At 41.6% G+C, this 27,462-nt stretch overlaps 1 protein-coding gene and 1 long non-coding RNA gene across 3 annotated transcripts in view; both read right to left on the bottom strand.

The window, feature by feature from the left end:
• Window positions 1-27,462, bottom strand: part of LOC139628630 (uncharacterized) — a 175,479-nt gene that overhangs the window by 134,151 nt on the left and 13,866 nt on the right. The window lies entirely within an intron of this gene.
• Window positions 1,669-8,014, bottom strand: LOC139629608 (zinc finger and SCAN domain-containing protein 29-like). The gene is made up of 3 exons (XM_071492339.1): window positions 6,102-8,014; window positions 5,713-5,829; window positions 1,669-5,369 (listed from the first exon to the last, which is right to left on the bottom strand). The coding sequence occupies exons 1-2, from the start codon at window positions 6,502-6,504 to the stop codon at window positions 5,747-5,749; spliced, it is 486 nt and encodes a 161-aa protein (XP_071348440.1). The 5' UTR covers window positions 6,505-8,014; the 3' UTR covers window positions 1,669-5,369; window positions 5,713-5,746.

The following is a 27,462-nucleotide window of genomic DNA, read 5'->3' as shown; positions in this document are numbered from 1 at the left end:
TTGTAGAAATTATTTATTTGCCCAAATGTTTTTAGGAAAGTGAAAATTATGCAAATATATCTCACTTAAATTGTACAGTTTCTGGAAATTAGGATAGACAAGTAAAAAGTGATCATTTCTGAAAAGTGTCAGACTCTCCTCCTTACAGAATATATTATACATGATATAGATTTAAAGAAAGACCATGCAGGGAAAAACATTTCTAATAAATAAAGTAAGTTGTCTACTGTTCTTTTATTGATCAAAGATCCACTGTATGCTTCGGTATATGACCACAGTGATGTGATGCAGTTTCAAATCAGTGTCCAATCTAACAGGTTTCTGTTAGGGGTGTGTTGGTCAGATGCAAAGCTTTCACAAAGGATGGTCTTGTGTATCCTTGTTCCTCAGAACAGAAGTAAGAACTATTAGACGGCCTTAACAATGGAGGACAAGAACCATTTCCAGGTCAAGTGAGGAGCGAAGAATGGTCAACAAAGGGCATTGGGATCACTAATATTGCCAAACCCACTGAGAATCAACTCCAGCTCTGCAGCACGGTACAGAGCACAGTCCATTTTTATCTAATTGCTTCAGGTTCTTTAACCCACAAACAAAGTCACCCTCACCAACTCGCCCAATCAACTGCTTAAGAAAACAAGCTCAGACAAACCAAGGGCAGCTACTGACCCAACACCAAACAGAGCGCAGGAGTGAACTAATAGCTGATGAAGAAAGTTGAGCATCTCGTTAACTAAGGTGACACACTGAAAATTAAAGAATAGGACATGGTGGTTGCCTTTGAGTATAAGCCACACATTACACAGCATTACACAGCTAATTCTCTGACACAACTGCCTTGAATTAATTTTACACGCCTATTAAGCAGAAAGGATTGGCCCGCACCTTTGGGAGCTACCCTCTTAGGAGCTTTAATATCCACTGCTGACAGTCTTTCTATCAAAGTGATCCAGCTCAAGGTTATAAGGTAAACCAACTATTGTCTTTCATGCATCTACATTCAACTACTCTGTGGGAGTTTTATGAAAAACTAAATCCAGGGTGCATCAGGGCAAGTCTGGTATTTTGTCTGTTTTAGCTCTGAAGCAGCTTAGAGCTGCCAATTAGGGCCAAAGTATTTCACAAAAATATAAGGAGAAGCACATGTGGCAGTGATTCGTTGTTTACTTAAGGGCAAGAAGTGAAGGTTTGTGTCAGTTTATTCATTCATTCATTTATTCTTGATTCTTCGTCATTCATTCTTCTGCCTGGCTTTGCCATTATTTTTGTCTCTTCAGACCCTGCCATGCCTTTCAGTCACCTAACTTCTCCCTGCCCACCTACAATGCTCACCTGTTCCTCATTCCCTACCTACTCCCTAGTATGTGTGCGTTCACGTGTGTTTGTGTACACACACACACAAACATGCACACGCGCGCACACACACAAGCTCATTTCCACCTACACTCTGTCAGACTATTCTCGCTGCAGTTTCCCAGCCTTACTTTCCTACCCCTGTTGTGGACCTCTTGCTTGTTTTTGGACTTTGCCTTTGCCTACTCCTTTTTTCACTGGTTCTGCTCTGTTGCTGACCACCACCCACATCCTGACCTTACCTCCTGTTTATCCTTGCCTTCTTTTGTCTGCCAAGCCTGAATAAAGGTGAATTGTTTTGAACTTTTATCAGTGCCTCTGATACCCCTTTTCCACCAAACTGGTTCCAGGGCTGGTGCTAGTGCTGGTGCTAGAGCTGGTTCATGGTTGGTTCAACTACGAACCGGTTTGCTTTTCCACAGGCGGGTGCCAGCCAGAGAGCCACGTCATCACGTCAATGTATACGTATACGTCACGTCATTTCACCACAACAAAGATGGAGGACTACGTTGCGGTTCAAGTGTTGCTGTTGGCTTTTCGAGCCTTTCTTGGGGAGCAAAATTTGGCGATCCAGCAAGTAAATACTGCTCGACGATTATGCAACGAACAGCGATCACGCTCGAGAAGACGGGTAAGTGTCCAACACGTGTAACTCTTATAAACTGAACGTAAGATGCACGTTAGCCTTTGTTGTTCTCAACGTTAGCCAAGAGCTCGTCCTCACAGCCCGCCCAAATTCAACAAACAGTCAAATGTTCTGCGGTGGAAAACGACTTATTTCAACATTATAGGATACTTCTTTTTAGTTTCTTTTCAACTTCGGATGCAGTAATTGTAGATATGAACTTACTTTGCTCTGAGGATACTTTGCTCTGTGTAATGTGGTGTTTTCATTGTCTGCATGTAGTAATGTAACACATAAAAGTTGATAAGAAACCTGCTAACGTATACACATGAATTACTTTCTTCAGGGAGTAAAATCTACCTGTGGAAATATTTCTCTAATCCCATAGTCTGATCTCAGAAAGCATTTTTTTACATGGTAATTGCTATCAATGTGTGTGTGTGTGTGTGTGTGTGTGTGTGTGTGTGTGTATGTGCCATGTAGACATATACAGAGTATATGTGTTTTTATTTTATTTGTTGCTCAGTTGTACTGCATTTAAAAATCAAGTCAATACTCAGTCTGTGTATTTCTATCTTAACAGGTAGCTTTGTGGCTGAGGGCACAGCGGTGGTCAGCTGTTGTCTGGGCATATCCACGGTCCAAGCACTGGTGGGACACAATTGTTCCTGATTTCAGCTCTCATCACTTTGTGCAGAATTTCCGTGTGTCCAGGGAGTCGTTTGAGTACATCTGCACTCAAGTCAAGCATGTCATGGGGAGAAGAAACACAAACTACCGTTTGTGTATCCCGATCGAGAAGCGTGTTGCAATAGCCATCTGGAAGCTGGCAACTGGGAGTGAGTACAGGACCATCAGCCATCTTTTTGGAGTAGGCCTGAGCACGGTTTTTAATTGTCTTCAGGACTTCTGTAACGCAGTTATCAAGGTTCTACTTCCTGCCCATATCACATGTCCTGATGCTGACAAGTTGGTCGAACTAGCCACATTCTTCAATAATCGTTGGAGAGTACCACAGTGTGTCGGTGCCATAGATGGAAGCCACCTCCCAATTATTGCACCTGAGGAGCATCCGCGAGACTACTACAACCGTAAAGGATGGCATTCAATTATTTTGCAAGCAGTGGTGGACGGTAAAGGTCTCTTCTGGGAAGTGTGTGTTGGCTTTCCAGGGAGTGTGCACGACGCAAGGGTACTGCGGCAGTCACATTTGTGGGAAATTGTAAATGATGGGGAATTACTGAGCCAAAACAAGGTGTCCATCTCTGGCTGTGATGTTGGGCATTATCTGATTGGTGACCCCCATGCAGAACTGGCTCATGAAGCCCTTTTCGGACACTGGCAGACTGACTCCTGAGCAACGCACCTACAACTACAGGCTGAGCAGTGCACGATCGGTTGTGGAGATGTGTTTTGAAAGACTTAAAGGACGTTGGAGATGCCTCCTGAAAAGGAACGGCAGCAAGCTGGAGCTGGCCAAGAAAATGGCACTGACTTGCTGTGTGCTGCACAACATTTGTGAGGAACATGGGGACAATTTCAGCGAGGAGCATCCAGACAGGAATGTGATCATTCAGCCTCCACTTCAGGCATTGCCCGACCATGGCAATCCTGAAGGAGCTGACATTAGAGCAGCATTAATGCAGTACTTCAACAGAGGGAATGAGTGACGTACAATACATATCTGTTGTCATGTTCAACGAATCTTTTGCCATGTTCAGGAATTTTCAGTAAAACCAAAGTAAAGTTACCTGCCATGTTGTCTTCTTTGATATCATATGATGAAGTGACCAACTGAAGTTACCAACAAAAAAAAAAACACTACTTCTACACTACAGGCAAAAATGTTGATTTTTTTTTCATGCAGTGGTCAATTGAGATTTTGTCTCAAGCTCCTATAAATACAACACTGAAAACATTAAAATGTTTTTCATGACCTTTAGTTGACTTGCAGCATTAAGTCTGACCGCCGTTTAAATCTTTAACTGCTGTTTTCTCAAAATTAGTTTTTTATCATATTCCAGAGCAGTATTCTGAAGATATTAAGAGGGATTTGTTAAGAAATCATTCCTATCCTTATTTGTCTCATTATAATCAAAATATGGCAAAAATATGCTTTGTTAAGGCTGTGGACAGTATATTTTGATTTCCTGAAAGCAGATTCTAAAATCCCTCCATTTTTTTTCATTTGTGTGTTAACAAAATCAAATAAGAATTTAGCACCTGCCTTTATCATACATTCAAATTTATGCACCAAAAGTTGATAAAAAATTGCCCACTTTAGATGACAATACCTAATATGCATAATTAAACTGTTTCTTCATACTAGTGTATGTGATCAAATGAGAATTTCATAGTGATATAATTTTAAAAGAAATTGCCTACACTCACCTGTAGTGTCTATCCCTAAAAACAGTAAATGGCTGAATTTTCATATTGTTGCATCTTGCATACTGGCCTGCATACCTGCAGTTACCGTATTTTCCACACTATAGGGCGCACTGGATTATAAGGCGCACTGTCAATGAATGGTCCATTTTCGAACTTTTTACATATATAAAGCGCACCAGACTATAAGGCGCATTAAGCGAAACAAGACAGTCAGATAAGTCAAACTTTATTAAACGCGTTCACAATAACTCCCAACCTTGTTCAGTTGTAACACGTAAAAAAAACACAGTTTGATACCACTAAATCAAACGTTAGCGTATTCACAATAACTCCTTATAGGTCCTTATACACACACACTGTAATATTATGGTGAAGCACAGTATGTATTACTCCGCGACGCTCCTGACTACGATAGCCGTAATGCTGCAAGCGGTGCGGCTTTGTAGTTTACCAAAGTCGTACTAAAACATTTTGACAGAGCGCCGTGAGTGCTGTGTACCACACAAAATCGCTTCGAGGTCAGTAAGCACAACCAGAATTAATCCATATATAAGGCGCTCCAGATTATAAGGCGCACTGTCGTTTTTTGAGAAAATTAAAGGCTTTTAAGTGCGCCTTATAGTCCTGAAAATACGGTAACTATTTTACGAATTTAGATTTATTCATATCTTACAAGTTTTACTGGTACCCATAAAGTGAGACAATACTGATGCAGACGTGTCAACTTTGAAAATGGCTTTATTAACAACAACAACAAAAATTATATATATATATATATATATATATATATATATAAAGTCTATGTCAAATTAAATGCAAATGTTCATTTCTTCAGCTGAGCCTCCATCAGGGTCACCATGCGACCCATCAGTGCAACATAGGCAGTTGCATGCTCATCTAATTTCTGCAGCAGCGCATTGTTCATGTCCCTGCTCCAGAAACTTTTTGTCCGCCCTCTCAAGGTACTCCAACACGTCCGTTGAATCTCTTTTGCGTTTCCCTGTGTAAAAAAGATCAATAACAATTAGACCACTACCACTACTCTGCACCACACATTACTATCAAGTACATTTGAGAGAAAAAGGGGTGAGAAGAAAGACAGAAAGAAGGAGAGGAAGAAAGAGAATGAAAAGAAGGAAGAAGTGAGAGAGGAAGAAAGAAAGATAATGAAAAGAAGAGGGAGGAAGAGAGAAAGGAAGGAGGAAAAGAAAGAAGGTAAGGAAGACAGAGAATGAAAGGAAGGAGAGAGAGAAAGAAAGAGAGAAGGAAACAATATCAATTTGTCCCAGGAAGGGTTAATATCCAGACTAGTGTTACTATATACCCAGTAAAACAAATCTTACCTGGTCTGGACTGTCCAGAGACTGATGAGTAACTTTAGGAGGAGGATGGCGTCGGTGAGCTACTTCTCTGGGGAGTTGAGTGCAGCAGCTCCTCACTAACATCCAGTTCTGTGAAGTCTATAAGCAAAAAAAAGTAAGTTTGTTTTAATAAACAAACTTACTGACAACACTTAACACACGATTAGCCGTTTGTGAGGCCAAATGTAGGGTAACGTTGCTACGTTAAACAATGGCAAATCTACAAAGTAGCATGCTAACGTTAGATGTTGTTATAGGGTAGCTTTTGATCAGCAAAATTACCCAAGTAACACTGATTTCAGAAAAGTAGAAGTTAAACTACAAGCCAAGTTAAACTACAACTGGCGAAACATCTGAAACAATAAACTTACCAGGCTCTGTGGAGGTTTGCTCCAGGGTTGTGTCCTCCTGCATCGACTCCAGCATGGCTGTGGCTGAATTCAGTGCTCCGGTAGCGTTGCACGCCGGTCGGTCACCGAGGACAGCATCGAGCATTTCGAAATGCGGGCTGTTAAAGCGTGGCCGACCATTGACACTACGTCCCAGCTCAGTCTTTTGGTCCCTGTACTCCTTCTTTAGTTTCTTTAGCTTGTTCACAATCTGGTCAATGCTGCGCTCGTAGCCTCCTGCCGCCATTTCTCGCTGGATCTGTTTAAAGACTGGTTTGGTCCTTGTAGCTCCCTCCAGTTTTCTCTGGATCTCCGAGGCGGACAACACTGCCAGGAGACAGGTTATCTCCTCCACTGACCACTGCTGTTTTGTTTTAACATCCATTGTTTAATTTAAGTTCTTCTTTTTCTGTTGTTCTCGTCTCGTCTCGTCTTATCCCAAAATCGTCTTTTTAAAAATGGCGCTCTAAACTCTGCTTTGGTTGGTCAATAATCCCGCCCCCGCTCGCTGACGTAAGCCCGAAGCCCCCAACGTAACGTGGTTCTTTCTACTGGCCCAGCAAGGAGTTGGTGCTTGCCTAGCACCGGTTTTGAGAGCCAGGAACCAGTGCTTTGTCTGTGGAAAACCAAAGAACTGGTGCTAAGTCTGGCTCTAGCTCCGAACCAGCCCTGGAACCAGTTTGGTGGAAAAAGGGGTATGAGTCCTTCCAGTCCTGAGCCATGACAGTCTGTCCTCCATGTCTCATTAAATATAAATGAAGGTAAGGGTCTTGGTGTCTTTCTGATCCTTGCAAGTTATATTCCCTCAGATTTTCATGAATTCCTTGATACTTATGGTCAACATTTTTATGCCTTAGCATAATTAGCAGTTACTATGCAAACATAATATTTCCTGCTTCACATTAAGTGTTCAACTGGTGAAACAAAGTGTGGCTTTTATTGTGAAGTAGCTACTGGAAATGCAAAGTGTGTGTCATTGTAGTTGGCACTAACCATGACTGTTCAACAGAAATACACTGACAAAACAATGGTCACATGCTGTTCAACAACAGGAGATGCCAAAGTACCGGGACTGAAATCCCAAGGACTGAACTTTTAAGCATTAAACAGTGTTACAAATTCGAGTTTTTATTTATCTTTATTTTCTTATCTAAACCAGACTTACAGAGACTAAATGCACAAGCAAAAGTTGAACACTGTTGGTGGAATATCCACATTACACCCACATCAGGAATACCAGCCCCCACTAATACATGGTGCTGGAGCTTTAAATGCTAACTGTGCCAGTTTGCTGCCATCAAACTAGAGGCTGCAGAGTTTTCCCCGGTGAATGAAATGTGCTATATAAATAAAAGCCTGCCCTGCCTTTACTTAATTGCCTAGCCTCGCCTGTTGTGCAGCCACACCTCTAGAGGAATGAGCCTGCACACCAGATGGTTGTCCCTGCCCTCACTGCCACAGGCCATGCTACCCTCTTACAAACAAGTAAGAAAGATGCTGTTAAAACCCCTCGCTGGGTTTGCAAAGCGCACCAACAGCAGGTCACTTTGACAGTGGGGTTTCTGTCTCTTCTCTCGTTATAAATGTGCAATGTCCTCACTGGAAGTTTTAAGCCATTACTGCCCCGGAGAAATGAAGGAGGAGGGATAAAAGACTGAGAGCTGGAAGGCCAAACAGCTATAATGCATGCAAACCTCAGGGTGCAATAAAACTACAGTACCAGCTTCACCTAAGTACATACAGGAGGGATGAACTGAAAGTTCACTTAGTTCAGTTGACTGTTCATCTGATATGAGAGCAAGCAATAGAGAAGTAATTTTATCCCCATTGTTGTGGCTCTAACGGGACATCACACAGTGCCTCCAGTAACAGTCACATGTCCCAGGATTGATCAGTTTGGGCTGATAATGTGGCCAACCTCCACCAGACTCGGTGGAGGTTGGCCACATTATCAGCCCAAACTGTGATGCCATGACAGTCTATGGGGTAAAATGAAAAAGCAGAAAAATGTACCTCCAAGGCTGAATAAACCTTGACCAGGTCAAGCAATTAAGTCTTGCAGGATGTAAGAATGTCTGCAGTGAGGCACTTAAAAGAAATGAGGTCTTTTACTCAATACCAAGCAACTAATGTGTTTCACAAAGGGCATGAACTGAACTAGTTTCTACAATTCTTGCTCTTATACATAGTCCAGATTGCACGGTACCTGCATGAACCTGTGTCCCATTTATGGGAGCCGGGTTCCACAGATTTTCTCTGTGTCCCTGTGCTGTAGGAGTTAGATTATATCTGATCTAATCTGCCCCTGCAATAAACAAGGGACTATCAAAATAAAGGAAAGCTGTTCTCCTTTCATTCTCTCCAACAACCTTTAATGAGATGAGGTGGAAAAAAAACTGGGAAGGACATTTGGTTGATGGAATATATTTGTTCAGATGAAAAGATACTGATGGCAACCCTGCATGGCCGAAAGGGCTAAACCTTTTAATGCTTATTGTGAGAGGGACACACACACGCACGCACGCACGCACACATGCACACACACACAGGTTCTGCATGAGGTGAAGGCGTCAAGGCTGGAAACACTGTATACCTTACCAAATCATTTCTGTGGGACTGGATCTGCATGGCTGCCCACATACTGTTCATTTTGCTGGATCTCTGATGGAACCACTAACAGGATAGAAAAGTGTGGGTGGAAGGGTGAGCTTTTGAACCCACCACCAAATAAAATGTGCCACTGTAGTTTTTATCAAATACAATGAGGTAGCCTGTGTAAGTATTCTAGACAAGCAGTTACCCTGTGGAAGGAAATGATGCCCAGGATGTGATTATATTTCCTGTAATTTGCCAAACAGCGATTACATTCAGCAGCAAAAATTGATGCTAAGGTTTGAGGGAGTAAGACCCTTTGTTTGGCAGGGCAGCCAGCTCCAGGAAGAGTCCTGGTTGATCCACACTTCTTCCATTTAAGAATCATGGAGGTCACTGTGCTCTTAGGAGCCTTTTTTGTGCCTCTCCCCAGATCTGTGCCTCGACACAATCCTGTCACAGCTCTGCAGACAGTTCCTTCCTCCTCTTGGCTTGGTTTTTGCTCTGATATGCATATGTCACCTGTGAGATCTTATAAAGACAGGGGTATGTCTTTCCAAATCATGTAAAATCAATGGAATTTACCACAGGCAGACTACAATCAAGGTGCAGAATCATCTCAAAGACGATCAAGAGATATGTGAGGCACCTGAGCTAAATTTCAAGTATCATAGCAAAGGATCTGAATACTTATTCAGTGTGATATTTCACTTTTTCATCTTTAATAAATTTGCAAAAATGTCTACAAATCTGTTTCGACGTCATCATTATGGGGCACAGAGTGTAGTTTGATGAGGGAAAAAACGTCTTTTTCTTTTGATTTTAGCATTAAGCTGCAACATAATGTGAATAAACTGAAAGGGTCTGAATGCAAGTCGTTCATCCACTTTGTGACTGTGGTTTGTCTTGTCTCATTACTGAAGGGGAAAGCTATTCCACAAGATCACTGTAGTTATTTCATTCACTGTTAGATGTAATTGTAGTGAGCAGGTAGTGGTAGTGGCTTTGCGAGTTGTGTGTTTCAGTGAAAAGAAAAAAAATAACAACCAATTTTCTCATTGTTGTCTTCACTCTGAACAACCTCTATTGTCAGACACTTGTAGGAGGGAACACAAGCAGCCCAACCCGACTAATCACAGTTCTTGTTATCACTGTTAGCTACATCCATACCGCTGATGTACACTTGCACATTTGTGGGGGCACAGATCAGCTACAGGGCTCACTCATTTCTTAGCAACAAAGATCCAACCCAAGTCCTCGGGTCCGTTTGAAACAGGTTTCTTGTTGTCTTTTTGGAATTGAAATTAATGTTGAACACATGAAGACCTGAAATGCTAATGCAGGAAGAACCAGTGGGCAGGTCATATTACAGTAAAATAAGATGTAGAGGTTAAGGACGTGGAGGTTTGTGTCTTGGCTGATTCTGTTTATTAGTATAAACAATCGTGACTATGATATTTGAACCCTACCCTGACCACACTGTACATTGTAGAAACAAAATTGATCTGTCAGTCTTCCTAAACAGTCTGGCTGTAAACAGAAGTTGCTACTTGTGCATGTCCAATCCATGCCCTTCAGACCTTCAGACCTTTTCTGACCAGAAAGTTTACCTGGAGCACCTACAACCAATACAGCCGGCTTGATAACTTTGTGGCATTCCTTACAGTGAGACTACAGAAACAGCCACTTCTGAAGATCTGAGCTCTGCGAGGTCTGCCAAAGATGTTTCGGTGATGGTTTCATGGAGTCGGGATAAATCACCACAGTATTCAAGAAAACATTAACACTGGGTTAAAAAGTATAGATCTGTATAAACCCTATGATGCTGGGGTCAGCAATTAAGTTTGGCCTAAGGCCAATTTTTTTCTAATTCATTGGATGCTGGGTCAGAACATAATCAAAGGTTAATTTAAGGAATTGATTGATAAAAATGCAACTGGAATTTACCTTGTTACCGTTTACATGTGAGGCGCTGTGGCCCAAAGTCACATATAGGGGTGGGCAATATGGCAAAAAGATCATATGACATATTTTTTTGGGTAGAATCCAGTAGTGTGCAATGACTTATACAGATAGGCATTGGTCCAATATTAAGATTAAAAAAAAAAAAAAAAAAGTCAATGTCAAAATAATCTGGCCGGACAGATACCAACCACTGCTATGATGCATGTAGTTACGGCAAACAGAAGTAAACAACATTGGCTTACACTGGCTAATTTAATTGACGACTGACTAACTGAATTGTGAGCCTCTTACTGTTTTTTATGTGACAAGTACAATCTGAAAATTGGTACTGAACTCTTAAGAAATCCAGTAGGATGGGGACAATTTGGTTTCTCAACTATGAATATGACGTATTTTTTAATCTTCATATTCCTTTCTAAAAATATAGAAGGCAGCCATGAATACTGGGTTTGTTTCTGTAGTTATGTACTTTATAAGAAGAAGTGGTTTGCTTTCCAGACCACAAGATAAATTCCCCAAATGTTCTTTACAGAAAAAAAAACAACTCACTGTTTTCATATTCTTCATCACAGTTCACCACTCCACTAATCCCTGTGGATGGCAATGACAGTAATGTTTACAACAGATAGCAATCTTCCCAGCTTCTCCCTGATGCCCTGTGGTCCTCAAGCCTGTATGATAACATTTTATCAACTGTCCCTCTTTCCCTCAGTACCTTCTGCAGTCTTGTCCTGCATCCCCCCACTGCTTCCTCTCCATCTGCCAGCTGCCTCCTTTTTCTCATGAACCATCACAGTTGTACTCCTGTATCAGCTGTAAATTTGGCTATCCCAAATTATTGTAGCTGCCAAGCAAGTCATAGTGGGAGTGAGAGAAACACAGATTCAGTGGGAGTATCAAGGAGGAACAATCTCTGAGTCCAGAGAAGAGAAATTCCCAGGGAAAACAGATGGCATTCTATACTTCATTAATCACCAACCAGGATGACAGCTAGACTAAATTGGAAAGGCAGGGACCCTGATTCGGTCTCCATCAGCCTCCCTCATCCTTTTTTCTCCTCTTTTTCTTTTATACACCTTCCTCTGTCTTCATCAGTCGTACCTTTCCCCACCTCAGTCCCACTTCTCTCCATTGTCTTTTTTCCCTCTCACGCCCACTCTGTCATTGCTTGTCTTCACACTACCCTCAGCGATGACACCCTGTCCACTCCTACTACTCCTACTATATAGTTTCTCTGTTCCCAAATGGCAACTGGTATTGTGTTTTTGTAAGCAGTCACTTGTACCCCCAAGACATCATCTGGCAATCAGTGCAGTGAGCTGGGTTCACTGAAATTCATTGGTAAAGTGCTGTCCTCTATTATGGACTATCAAAATTTGTCTCTAGCAGATAAATCAGTGAGGGTCACCTTGTCCCTGCTGACCACTGTAGGGCCTGCGATCCAGTGAGGCTACTTCAGAGCAAAACAATGATTATGTATGAGATGGAAACATGGTGTGAGGTCAGTAGGAAACAAAGCGATAGAAGTCATGAAAGATGCAGACAGAATTGTGTTCTGAGAATTACACAAAGTAAATATTATGAGAGTAATTTTGTTACAGGTGTGAATGTTTTATCTGTATCAAAGACGTAGCCTCGATCCAGGACAGTCATACTCCCTTTCACAGTAGAGTCAGTGAGTAAAGACAACATCGTGCACCATCTCTGAATTTACTGTACAAGGTCAGTGTTGACCTCAATGGAAAACAAATCTCAGTGGGAGTAAATAATGTTTTTGATGCCGCACATCTTTTTTGGTTTCCTACTATCAGTTTGTATGTATCACATTCTTTCTGTGCAAACTTTAGGAACCGCTATCAAAGATCAGTTGGCAAAAATGGACCCTTTCAGTATTTACACATACATAAAAATATGCTGGAATTTTTTTCTTTGAGCAACTGTATGGTATAGCAGAGTCCCATTCATCACAAAATAATCTTTGTGCTGAAATGTCATTTATGACAATAATGTTACAAGTTAGAGAGAAGAACGTATTTTGCTTTTTCTTAATTTAAATTTGCACATGGAAAACAGCATTTTGCTGCCAGACTGCCCCAGATTCTCCTTCTGACTTTAAACTGAACAGCACACCTGTCTTCTCTGCTCCCTCCCCCCATGTTTTATCTTTCCTTTTGAGCCTCACCTGTAACAAAGATGCACAGATCTCCAGCATACACAAGTGGCAGCTGTTTGATGGATTAAGTCAGGGCTTTTGGGAGACCCCTGAACCTGAGCTCCTTCATCATTCAGAGATCATTACTCTTGAAGAGACCCAGGAACCTGCATGACCCGAGTCTAGTTAGAGACAGTCACGGTATTGCTGATGATGACAGTTGTGACGATGCATTTTAGTGCTGCACTGCCACTAACTTCAACCACTGTTCATCAGATCAACAAACAGTACAGTACATCATCATGTTCTGTACTGCTGTGGGTATCAGCTTTATAGTATAAAGAAATTCCTCTAAAATACCAAAAACATGTTGAGGATAATTCAGAAACAGTGTCATGGTTATGTCCAATGACAAGGTCACAGCTGTAACTGAGTCACTATCTCACAGCAGTCGTTGCTGACACACCAAAGTGATGCATGTTGGTCCTGCAAAACACATTGAACCCAGCTCAACATTTTGGTTATTTTTCAACAGAGCTGGCAAATTTTTCAAAAGATTAAGTCATCATCCATTTTTAGAGTTGTAATATTCTGCCTCACTTGTATAAACATGTTTCAGTGTGATAAGCCATTAGACCCACAGATTGTCATTGTTTGACTGGTAAACACTGTGTAAGTACCTCTACAGCCACAGAGGACATTGTTCTCAAAGGGTGAAACGTACGCAACTGAACTTCATGTGCAAAACTAATGACTGCCCCTTTAAGTATAATTTTAATTTTATTATATTAATATCAACAAATGAATCTGATATGAAATAAGTAAGAGAAGAGGAACACAGTATTACCCACTACAAAAATGTAAAATGGTAGAGATGGTCTCTTTAAGTACACGCTGTGACGAAAGCTTCATTTTGCATCCTCACGTTGTTTCAAATGGTTTGGATTCAGTCAGGTTTAGGGCACATTATGTCTCTCTGCTGATTTTCTCTCCTGCCTTGATTTGAAATACCAGTGTGTCGAGAAACCATACATATTAATGTTTCTTCTGTTCTCACCTCCCACGCTCCACACGGTACGTTACACATGATAGGACTGTTCACGAGCGACACAGACGGTTTCCCTCACGCTCGAAACACCTCTCAGCAGAGGAGCAGAGCTCAGAACACAAGGTCACAGATTTCATAATGATCCCTTAATGTATCAATTACACACTGACATGTTCTCACCAACCCGTCACCTGATGACGGACGCATGTGCCATCATTCCAAGGGCTTCTTGGGGTCGCTGCGAGTTAATTACGAAAACAAATGGTTAATTATATGGTCTGTTTACCCCTGAAATGGAAATATGTTGATGTACAGCTGTGGCAAGTTATTTTTAATATTGTTCTTGATGAACATGTAATTTTGATTTCAGTGTGAAAAGGCCAAAATGTCACAAAGAGGCAAGTTAATTTCAAATGAATTAGTTTAAACTGTGTGTCCGTATGACTGTTTTTATAATAATGAATAATATACTGAATATTTTTCAGATTAACCAATGAGGTGATAAATGTCAGTAAATAGAGAAATCCCCATCACTGCCACGGTCCAACCAACAGTTCATAACCCAAAGACATTCAACTTATATTCCACTAACTGATTAATCAACAGTGTATAGAAATGTTTAGAATGTTTTGGTTTACCGTGTATTCTCTCAGTCTAAATTTAATTTGTTTCCACTAGAAAGAAACGCTCAAGGAACATAAAACTTTAGTGCATTTCAGCTGGGTGCTTGGCCAGGGTGTGTATGTGTGTGTGTATGTTTGCGAAAGCGCTTCCTCAGAGTAATACTTGGATGCTCCTGCCAACGCCTCAATGTGTCTTTTCACTTCGGTCCTCAGACACATGTGTCAGACGGTCGTCAACAAGCAATAGACCATGAGATAACAATTTGGCCTAGTGAATAGATTCTTGAAGTGAAAGTGGTATATTCAGTGAGCAGTGAAGCACTCACACTCTGAGATATATATATATATATATATACACATACATACATACATACACACACACACACACAGAATAAGTGGTATGATTACCTGCTTCTACTGTCTGGAATCATTTCTGCCTCTAAAATTGTGTGGCATCTAAACTCATAATTTCTTTAAAGCTCCACAATAAATTCTGTCCATTTCACTACAGGCTGTTAAAATGTTCAATTCAGACAGATCTGCCAAGTATCCAATGCTGCGATTGCAGGCACTCAAGTCAGGGTCATTTACAGAGAAAAAAAAAAAAGTCATCAGCTGCTGTGAGTGAGGATAGAGTTGTTATTTTGTCCCGCTTGCTGAGGGAATCAAAACTATCCCCTTCACTGTTAGTGAGATTTCTGTTGGAGAAGAAAGGCAGCCTGTTCACTGACTAACTCCATCCTTCATTGTCAGAATAGACGACAATCAAATTTCATAAAATTCTCGAGCTGCAATAATCGACCATCATCACAGTGATGTCTGATAGCTTATGCATTTACAAATGTCAAGACGACATTTGGCTTGTTTTCCCATGACTGTATTCACTTTTTATTAGTGGCAGTGTTGAATTAATATTACATTTAATTTGCACTGCCATGGTTTCACATCAGCATGCCCTGCATATAACTGATGACTGCACCACAGACGGGCACATGCGCACACACTCCGACCACCTGTCATTCAAAGTGCTGTTTGTTGTGTGTAGGTGCTGCACTGTGATTAAACAGAGTGGAGGAGATCAATAGAAGGACAGATAGGAACATGTCACTTGCCTGCTCGTGGTGGAACACAAAGCAACAGGGAAGTGAGGGGACAGTCGAGAGAGAGAGAGAGAGAGAGAGAGAGAGAGACATGCACAGCTGTTTCTGTGCGCCTCGCCCTGCTGCTTTGGCGTGAATATTGTGAATGCTCTGATTATCAAATGTAAATAATTGATGCTTTGTTTGTGATGACAAAAGTGTTCAGTTTTAAGATTGCTATATCGCCAACTATTGCCAATTTCACAGGATAAAGTAATACTTAATCGCTTGTGAATATTGAGATGTGTTCATTAATAGCTGTGATGATGTTGGATGAATATAAATCTCAGCGCAAAGACATGAAAAATTAAAAAGTCTACTGAACAGATAAGGTCATATTTTAATCAATCCAGCTATTTACACAAGCTGTGTCACACCTGGGGTTTTATTTGTGCTATACACCCATAAATGCAACCTGAAGTGTATTTTTACACTACACAGACAGGGACACCTTTTAAAAATGTCTGAAGGTATTCTGGGGTTTTGCAGAATTATCCAATATTTGAGGTGGTCTGCTGATGAGATGAAATGGAGGGTGCAACAAATTTCCCATTTTATATGTTGCATGGTTCAGCATGTTTGTAGATTAATTGCACATTGTATTCCAAATGTTTACAACTCAAATTAGACAGAGCTTTTTGATGAAGATGATTAACTGATTATAGTGGTTGACAGAAAATTAGCAGTCATTTTTGTGAAGTGAAAATGTCAAATATTTGCTGGTTCCATCTCTTCAAATGTAATGAGTCTTCTATGATTTGGACAGATGACAAAACAAGACATTTTAAGACTTGAATTTGGACCCTAGGAAACTGTAATGTAATTTTAATTTTCTGACTATTTATAGTACAATGAAAATAAGCATTATCATCAGTTGCATCTCTACTTGATATGTTAAAACAAATGTACTTATATAATTATGTACTTATATAATTATTTACAAGTTTAGATGGTTTTATAAGGCCTTTGATTTAGATCAGTATAGCACATGGTCAAAGCAACACACATCAGAGGAAAGACTCACAATACAGTCGCAGGGATGTGATAAATGTGATGAAGTTGCTGCTTGTTTGGAAAGTTGACGTGCATCATTGCAGGGAACTGGGTCAGCTGCACACACTGTCCCAACGGGTCAACACTTGTCAGCGTGGATGTGCATCAACATGCTGTTGGTGTGTGGTTCCAGTGCTTTGAGGCTGATGTTTGATGTTTTTGAAAAGAAGCTGATAGATTTTTGACCAAGCTACGTTCTCTCGTTGACCTTTGACATCAACGCCTCAACTTACATTGGACACAGAATAAGAGAAAAGTTGTGATTTTTTAGATTTCAAAGCTGAAATTTGTAATGTTTCATTGATATTAACTGATATATTTTGTTGTATTCATCTAAATGATGGCGTGCACTGAAACACAAAATGTTGACAAATGTTGATGAGATCAGAAAGAACCCCCTTAATTTGAATGAGTTCACTTCACATCTAAATATTTAATTTCTATTTCTACTTATAAATAACACTTCCTAATTAAAATTTTTATTTTATGAGATTTATTATTATTATTATTATTATTATTAATCTATATAATCATTTATTAATCTCTTATTAATACATTTCTTTAACTATTCATTTAATTCATTGACTATTTAATGTAATTTGTCACATCTAGTTTTCGTTACATGCATGGTATCTCAGAAGGACAGCAAAACAAGTCAAAACAGCTTGAATGTATGCTAATGAGGTCTCTGTAGGATGCTTCCCTCCACTGAGTGACCTTCCTCTCTGAACTGGACACATCCAACACAACACAGAAGAGGAAGGGGAGGCGACGCCATGGGAGCAGAGCAGAAAGTTAATGAACAGCCTTCACAACTGACAGGGACTGTTTGAAGAACCAAATACATGCACATACTGTAAATAGATGGATGCACAAGCACGGCTGTGGTAGCTGACAGATCCACAGACTATCCATGTGGACGCATGCACACACTCACACTCTCACACACACACACACACACACACACACACACACACACACACGTATATCACTACTGGTATTTCTGTGGCCCCTCATGCCATCTCATCTCATTCATTTTTCCACTTTCTCCTCCCAGTTCACACAAAAAAAAAATCCAAGAAAAAAACATGGGTTGAGAGAATCAGACAGTGGGGAAATCAACGTGCTGTCTCAGAGCTCCTGAGAAAAAGGAGGCTGCAAGTGGGAGAAAGACAGCTTGTCATTTACGTTTAATTAATTTCCCAAGTCCCCGAGGCTGAGGGCTGTGGGATTCAGAGAAAGGTTGGAAGTGACAGAGGGAGGGAACGAAGGTGAACAAGTGCACAGGTGAGTTTTGCATGGTGCTTCATGTCTATCAGATCTAGCAGAACATCTGCAGGGAATGGATATCTAATAAAAGAGCTGCATACAATGTTCCATTTATTTCAATAACACTTTCTCACCCAACTAAAGCTGCAACTAACAATTATTTTCATTATTGATTTATCCGCTCATTATTTCCTTAATTTATTGTTTGAGCCTCGAACTGACATCATCACATGTCTTATTTGGTCCAGTTCTCCATCCTGAGAAGCCAGGCCCTTCAAATGTTTGAATTTTTGCTCAAAAAATTACTTTAAACGATTCATTTAATCAATATCAAAATGGCTGCCAATTAATTATCTGTCAATCAACTAATTGATTAATTGACTAATCAATGCAGCTCTACAACTCTCTTCCTGGTCAGAAAAAGTGATAAACATAGCTAGTTTTGATGGAAAAAATATCAATTTGATTCACAATGTTTTGATATCTAACTCGTAGTGATACAATGACACCTCTGCCTTTCAGCTGCTCGAGCTGATGTTAGCTTCACAGACAGATGTGAAACCCCACAGCCATGAATCCTGGAGTTTTCAAATCAGAGCATTTACACTGATAAGATCTACAAACTGATCTGAGTTTAACTGTTCTTCAACCTGTTCACTGTTCACCTGTTGGTCACTTACACTTGATTATTAACAAGCTAACTGCCAGTTACCCGAACATGACATGAGGCCATCTCGTACAGAGAGATGCACTACACTGTTAGTCTCTTTCTAACCCTCCACTTAGACCAAAGAGCCCCATTTTGCAATGTGGCAACTTGTGAAATTAACATTAACTAGGTTCAGCTGGCTGAATTTACCACTGTTGACACTGACAAGCTGAATTTCACCAAACCTTTACAACGTAAGGCATAGTTTTTCATTAAAAGACTGCTTTTATGGTTTGATAACTATATTCTTAAGAACCTATTTCTGGGATTTTATTGCATCTCTCTCCCTCTTTTTTCCTGTAATCAGTCTAATGCTATTTATCATGATAATGATAATAAAAGGTGTCAGCTCTAAAAGACACTTTGGACAGGTCATCAGCAATTCAAATCATAAAATCTTTCTTGAATATGAAATATGAGGTGACTCACACTTGTACCTTGTCTGACAAACTCTTCAACTCTTCATTGCAACCTCCTGATGTAAGTACAAGGACTTCAAATTAATTAAAGAGACCATTACTTTCACCTCTCATTGCGTCTCACATAATGACATAACTGAAGCTCCTGTCCAATTATTCTTTTTGATCAGACATTGAGAAGGCAAATGTGCTAATTGAGATTGCGGTGGCCTGAAGAAAACACCTCCAGTAAAATACAGCCACACTGTTTGACCATGGATCAATAAGCCATCTACATACAGATCAATGTATAGCAATAAACATGGCCATATTTTTCCCTTCCAAATTGCTGTAAATTGTTTCCGCCTCACAAGGAGCCATCATTATGCTGCCACAGCAAGGCTGTATAATCTTGTTAGTATATAACACTCCCTTGCTACCTTTATCTGGAGGGTACTTCACACATATCGTAAAATGCTATATAATAGGTGTTATATAATTTGAAATGTTTGTTATAACAAGGCATTAACATTCGTGTTTAGGGATATGATTAGGTCATGCATGTTTTGTTTTACAGGTTTTAATCCATGTTGCAGGACATACGGTTGGTTAATTGTTTTCAGTGTTATCCGCCTATCTAATGCGGCATTATGGAGTGCTCCCCTGCTCTTCTGCAGGATGCTGAATGACTGGCACTGTGTTATGAATGGACTGAGAATTTTGAAGTAAATAAAAGCTGTGTGCATGCCATACCTCTGTTCTGTAACCCTGCAGAGTGGAGGGTGGGTGCCTGTGGAGCTGAAATATGGAGCTGTCAGGGAGAGGCACATAGCGGCAGAGAGGACACTGTGACCCAGCCAGGGAGGGAGGTGGAGAAGTGACTGGATTGGTTTAGACTGCCTTATGCCAAATATGTCTGTGCTATTATTCCAGTGTACATAAATCAGTACCTTGATCACTTTTTGGAATAAACAGCCACCATGATTGAACAAACAAAGATAAGACAGTCACTAAAGACACTCCATCAACAGAAGAGCCAAGAAAGGATGTCTCAGTGCCATAGACTGTATATAAAAATGGCTGTGGACTTAAACCTGCATTCTATCTAATGACCATCAGGTGGCGGCTCCACTGGTTGCAGAAATAAGTCCAACTATATTGAAGTCTATGGGAAAATGACCCTATTTCTCACTTGATTTATTACCTCAGTAAACGTTTTCCTAATGAGTTTACCATCTCAATCAATAGTTTCAAGTCTTCTTCAATACAACATGATGTTCATTTTTTAAATGATGTTCCCATTTAGAGGAAAATAGACAATAAAAAGCAGGATATGCATTAGGGCGGGGCTACCCTGTGATTGACAGCCTGAATGACACACAGTGACCTACCAATCAGAAGTACACAGCAGGTCAGATTGACCCCTTTACTCCTCCTCAGCTCCACCTTCTCGTCCTAATATGGTTTCTACTGGTTTTAAAAAACCAAGATGGCTACAGCCAAATTGAAACTCTCTTCACAAACCAATGGGTGACATCACAGTGGGTTGCCACTAGCTCAGTACTCTTTAATTGAAAAGTGAATTCTGGGAAGTGCAGTCTAAAAACCTGTGCCCCAACTCATCTTCAAAGTAAAGATAAGAAGCAGTGCACCTATTCACCTTCAGTTAAAATCAGGCCAGGAATTTTGTCATTTTAGGCCTTTGGCATGTGGCCTTTGTGTTTAGGACACAAAGGCCACATGCAAGTGCACAAAGGCCATTTAGTGATCTGATGCCAGCAAATAATTAACTTGATTTTCCAAAAAGGCAAAAAACAAGAAAATAACACATATGACATGAAAATCACAAATAATTCCATAATAAAAGAAAGGACAGGTTTTAAGATGCAGTCATTTACCGTGTATCAATTAAGATGCATCATGTTATCATATATCAGTTAACCAGAATCTATACATTTCTAAATATATTTCATTTCAGAGAAACTTTCAATAGATGAATTAAAGAACAGTCTTCAAGTGTCAAACTCACACAAATGATTTTGTACAGTAAAGTTATTAAATTTCAAATATTGTATAGTTTCTGTCATTTTTGAGGATGTGATCGTGTCCTGCTGACAAGGAGTGGAGCTTGTCAGGCAGTCCCTGATGTGGTGTGCGGAAACTAAACTTGCACATTAAGCCTTACAAGGCAGCGGGAGCAAGTGAAAAACCTAATTACACTGATTTATCATCTCTGCCCAAGATCTGCAGTAAGTTTGACAAGCTTGAGACAGAATATTGTTACAGAAGTGGAGCAGCTCCTTTCAGGAGCAGCTCAGTACATAGGTTGTGTGCTTAGTGGTCGAGAGAGAGAGACAGAGAGAGAGGGAAAGAGAGAGCAAAGTGATGCTGGCAACCGAAGTAGCAAGCACTGCTGCAGTGATGCATTTTAAAGCAACCTCAACATTTCGACACTAGCATGGGCACAAAGGCTATGGTGGCCATAGGAGGTACAATTTTTATTGGGGCATAACAGTCAAAGGAAGGGGCAGCAACAGCATGGCCTTCATGGCCTCCATGAAATTCCTAACCTGTTTGAAACTGTCAATTACTTAAAAAAAAAAAAAAAAGGAAAGAAAGAAGGAAACATGGTTTTCTGGGGGTTATGTGGCACCACATGCCAATTTTTCATTTCAGTTTTTGTAACAAACAAGGTAATTAGAAAGCTGTGAGGTGTTGGTATGTGCATTTAGCTTGCAATTTCCCCTGTTTCTAGTCTTTATGCTAAGCTAAGATAACCAGCCTGCTCTAGCTTCATGTTTACTGTAATAACATGAGAGTGGTATCCATTTCCCCTGTTGGCAACAATAATCCCATCACAAATAATAATAACCAATATGCATATTTCCCAAATGTTGACGTATTACTGTAATTTATCACAGTGATAAGTGGCGATTCTGATTCTGATTCTGATTCTGATTCTGATGCCATGGCGCCGCGGATGGCTGCCTCGGTGTTTTGGTGCGCATTTTTTTGCCTTATTTTCTTTGTAAATCCAGTTTTCTGCTTTGGTTTCCGGAGCTCTTTCACCAGAGAAGAGCTCATTAATATCAGAGAAACAACTCCAGTGGATTTTTTTCCTACTTTTCTCGACTCACCTGTGGAATTATTGGACATTTTGGTCAGAGGTGCACTGACCGTTGCTCTTGCAGTGAAACTGGTGCGCTTGCACGTCTCCGCCGGCGCGGACTCCGCACACCGCTCCCAGGTATCTTTCTCTCCAACGTGCGTTCACTGCCCAACAAACTGGATGAACTTCAGCTACTGGTGCAGAAGAACAGAGACTTTTCTTCATCTGCCGTCCTGTGCTTCACGGAGACGTGGCTGTGTGGATCGATTCCGGACTCCGCGCTGGAGCTGGCCGGCTTCCAACTCATCAGACCGGATCGTGACACAGAGCTGTCCGGCAAAACGAAAGGTGGAGGAATCTGTTTTTATGCTAACAGTGGCTGGTGCAGAGACGTGACAGTGATCCTGCAGCACTGTCCTCCTGACCTGGAGACTTTCATCATAAACTGCAGGCCCTTCTACTCCCCCCGTGAGTTCACCTCAATCATCCTGGTCGGTGTTTACATCCCACCACAGGCCAAGGTGCAGGAGGCACAGCGGGTGCTCGCCGACCAGATACTGTGTGTGGAGCGGACCAACCCGGACTCCGTAGTTATTGTCCTTGGTGACTTTAACAAAGGTAACCTCAGCCAAGAACTGCCCAAATACAGACAGTTTGTTAATTGCCCGACCAGAGAGGGGAACACTCTGGACCACTGTCACACCACAATCGGTGGTGCTTATCACGCCGTCCCCCGGGCTGCACTGGGCCACTCTGACCATGTCATGGTCCACCTGATTCCCACATACAGGCAGAAACTAAAACTGTGTAAACCTGTTGTGAAGACATCGAAGCAGTGGAGCAGTGAAGCCATAGAGGATCTGCGGGCATGTTTGGACTGCACTGACTGGGAAGTGTTCAGGACTGCTTCCAAACAGTCTGGATGAGTTCACAGAGGCTGTGACGTCATACATCAGCTTCTGTGAGGACTGCTGTATCCCATCACGCACCAGGGTGATTTATAACAATGACAAACCCTGGTTCACAGCTAAGCTCAGTCAGCTCAGGAGGCAAAAGGAGGAAGCTTTCAGGAGTGGGGACAGGGACAAGTTTAAAGAGTCCAAGTACAGGTTTAGCAAAGCGGTGAGAGAAGCTAAACGACTGTACTCTGAGAAACTTCAGCTCCAGTTCTCAGCCAATGACTCTGCTTCTGTCTGGAAAGGGCTCAGAAAGATCACAAACTACAAACCTAAACCCCCCCACTCCATTAACGACTTCCGTCTGGCCAACGATCTGAATGAGTTCTACTGCCGCTTTGAAAGACAGTGGGACAAGCCTGACACTAACCTCCACATCAGAGCCACATCAGAACCCCCCTCCTCCTCCTCTACCAAAGGAACGTCTCTCTCTATCCTGGAGAGAGATGTCAACAGGCTTTTTAAGAAGCAGAACCCCCGCAAAGCAGCCGGTCCTGACTCTGTCTCTCCATCATCCCTGAAGCACTGTGCTGATCAGCTGTCTCCAGTGTTCACGGACATCTTCAACACCTCACTGGAGACCTGCCACGTGCCAGCCTGCTTCAAATCCTCCACCATCATCCCTGTCCCCAAAAAACCAAGGCCCACAGGTCTAAATGACTATAGACCCATTGCCCTGACCTCTGTGGTCATGAAATCATTTGAGCGCCTTGTCCTGTCCCATCTCAAATCCATCACTGACCCACTCCTGGACCCCCTGCAGTTCACCTACAGAGCCAACAGGTCTGTAGATGACGCCGTCAACATGGCTCTCCACTTCATCCTCCAGCACCTGGACTCCTCAGGGACCTATGCCAGGATCCTGTTTGTGGACTTCAGCTCTGCCTTCAACACCATCATCCCGGCTCTGCTGCAGGACAAGCTCTCCCAGCTGAGACTGCAGGTGGATCACCGACTTCCTGTCTGACAGGAGGCAGCACGTGAAGCTAGGAAGGCACGTGTCTGACTCCCAGACCATCAGCACTGGATCCCCACAAGGCTGCGTTCTTTCTCCTCTGCTCTTCTCCCTGTACACCAACACCTGCACCTCCAGCCATCAGTCTGTCAAGCTCCTGAAGTTTGCAGACGACACCACTCTCATTGGACTCATCTCTGATGGCGATGAGTCTGCCTACAGGTGGGAGACTGACCGTCTGGTGACCTGGTGCAGGCAGAACAACCTAGAGCTAAACGCTCTGAAGACAGTGGAAATGATAGTGGACTTCAGGAAGAGCCCAGCCCCACCCACCCCCATCTCCCTGTGTGACTCCCCCGTGGCTACCGTGGAGCATTTTCGCTTCTTGGGAACCACCATCACACAGGATCTCAAATGGGAGCTAAACATCAGCTCCCTCATCAAAAAAGCTCAGCAGAGGATGTATTTCCTGAGGCAATTGAAGAAGTTCAACCTGCCAAGGACTATGATGGTGAACTTCTACACCTCCATCATTGAGTCCATCCTCACCTCCTCCATCACCATCTGGTACGCTGCTGCCACGGAGAGGGACAATAACAGACTGCAGCGCATCATCCACTCTGCTGAGAAGGTGATTGGCTGCAATTTTTCGTCCCTCCAGGACCTGTACACCTCAAGGACTCTGAGGCGTGCAGGGAAGATTGTAGCTGACTCCTCCCACCCTGGACACAAACTCTTTGTGACACTCCCCTCTGGCAGGAGGCTGCGGTCCTTCAGGACCAAAACCTCTCGCCACAAAAATAGCTTCTTCCCATCTGCTATTAGCCTCATCAACAAGGCTAGAGAGCCCCACTGTTGCTGATCAATTGCACCAATCACCAGAAAAAATTCCTTGTATGTGAAAACATACTTGGCAATAAAACTGATTCTGATTCTGATTCTGATATAGATAACTGAAGATTTATATGAACAATATAACATCCCTTCAATTTAGACAAATGGAGTCTTTGCATACTTGGAGTACAGATTTTTTTTTAAATATTTGGATTCTTATGTAAATTAGTGTGTTGGTGTGATAGTGTGTTGGTGCATACGCTGAATTCAGTTTTTATGTTTTCTGCCTTAGTCACCTACACTCATCAAAAGATGTAGGTTGGATAATGAAAAAAAGAAATGTTGCCTTGATGATCACAAATGTCAAAAACTACTAGTATTAAAGACTACAATACAGAAGAACATACGGTAGATGAATCACAGCAAGAACCTTTACTTAGCTGGCTGATCACACCCCAGACAAAAGGATTTTTTTCTGCAGGATTTGCTGGTGTACTGCTAGACTACTACTGCCACCAGAAGGAATGCACCACCACTGGTCATTACAACATTCTCTTAAAGAAGAGATGCCATTTTACCTCTAATTACAGTGTCAACACATGCTTTGCACACATAATTAAGCCCATTTTCAAATCCGATGGTTTATAGCACAAGCTAGTGCCCTGGAAGGGATTTAAATGGATGCTGAGAGGAGCACCTTAAGGGTGCTTAATTCATTTCTTAATCAGAGTAATGTCTTAATCAATATATCAAACCACTGAAATCTGGTAATGGAACACTCCTCTCCAGTGTAACCAGCTTAGAGATTAATCAACACTGAGCTCCAATGAGTCAATGATAGCACTAGTATGTCTGTTTGTGTGTACGTGTGCTTAAACTGCCAAAATCCATGACAGAGTGTGAATATCCATATGCTTCACTGCCTACAAGCCCATGAGTGTTTGCAGGCTGAATAATTACTCTTAGGAGGGATTGCAGAGGATGTTGACGTTCAAAAGCAGGAATTAGAGGAAGGAAGTCTTATGGAGCAGGTGGAGGTATCAGCAGTGCTGAATGGACAATAATGAAACAAAGGCGTAATTGTGTGTCTGTGTACATTTCTGAATGCGTGGATATGTAGAGAACATAATGGTGTCAGCTGTGTGAATGTCTAAAAACACATGCATGTGAGAGTGTGTGTGTGTGTGTGTGTATGTGTATGTGTGTTTGAGAAGTAGGTAGCAGAAGGGCACATCGTGGCCAGGCGATAACAGCGATGAATGGCCCCGCCAAGTATCTAATGAAGCATTAGTGACAGACTGAGGGAGGACACTCTTCGCCTCCTCTGCAGCCGATGCACTCTCTCCCATTTTTCATCCCGCGTGCGGAGGGACTGGACTGAAGATAAAGGGATAAAGAGAGGTGTATAGAGCTCTGTGGAGGAGACACTTATGATGAGCGCTCACCTTAAGGCGGTAGAATGTCAGCTCAGCGAAAGCATGAAAAGGCGGCAAAAAAGCAGCATCTCATTTATAACATTTGTTAACAAAGGCGCATTCGCTGAATATGCAAAATCCAGGATGTCTCTATGTATCAGGAGTTAGATTATTGGGTGTCGCCTGTAGGTAAGAATGGAGGTTTTTGAAAAAGCATGTGAGGATGTCACCAGCTGCTACAGCAGTAATGAATTACTGGAGACAGTTCCAGTAAGAATTTTGAGTGGGGAGGTGGGAGAGGAGCACAGAGATTCTTCATTCATTCTCAGCATCCTCCTCCTCCTCCTCCTCCTCCATCAAAGCGAGCAATGGTTTTCTTTGATGGAGGAGGTAAAGCTGAAGGTCTTAACCTGCCCACCAAATCTCCACTCTGCTTATATAGTACTGAAGAAAGCTCAGCAAAGATTCTCTTGATTTTAAGACAGCTGAAAAAGTTTTCCAGATAACAGGAAGGTATGATGCAATTACTATCGGGAGTATCCTGAAATTTGGAATAACTGTGTGGTACAGTACAGCACAAGATAGACAACATTTGGGATTCTACAAGACTCCAATCACCCCAAAAACCTGCTTTTTAACTTCCTCCCTTCTTTTAAAAAACTGAAAGTAAAAAAGTCTGACAGGCAGGTACTGCAAGCTTTAATTGTTGATGGTGGTTGTTTTATGTTTTTACTACTTGTCTTATATTTCATTGTAGTTACTGTACAGCAGTGGTTCTAAAAGTGGGGTCTGGGGACCCTCAGGGGTTCTTAATCATGGGGTTACATGGGGGTTCCCAGTAAAAAGGGGATTTATTTTTACTACATTTCTAGCCATAAGTAACACAATTACAGAATGTATTACTATTTTTTCATGGTATTCAAACACTTTATGCAATAAAACATCTAAAAGAAAAAATCTTAAAAGATGGGGATCCTGGGACAAAATCTTGTCAAATGGGGGCCTGTGGTCCAATTTTTATCAGATTAGGGCTCCTTGATGTGGAGAGAGTTTTTACATAAAAGCACAGTAGATCACCCACAGTTTAGGTTTCAGCCTCACTCAGACACAGGTAGGGCAGAATAGT

This window comes from Trachinotus anak, unplaced genomic scaffold (genome assembly GCF_046630095.1).
Source record: "Trachinotus anak isolate AG129_WGS33_773 ecotype Australia unplaced genomic scaffold, CSIRO_AGI_Tana_v1 ptg000012l, whole genome shotgun sequence".
Taxonomy (NCBI): domain Eukaryota; kingdom Metazoa; phylum Chordata; class Actinopteri; order Carangiformes; family Carangidae; genus Trachinotus; species Trachinotus anak.
This window is presented reverse-complemented; position numbering and strand designations above follow the sequence as displayed.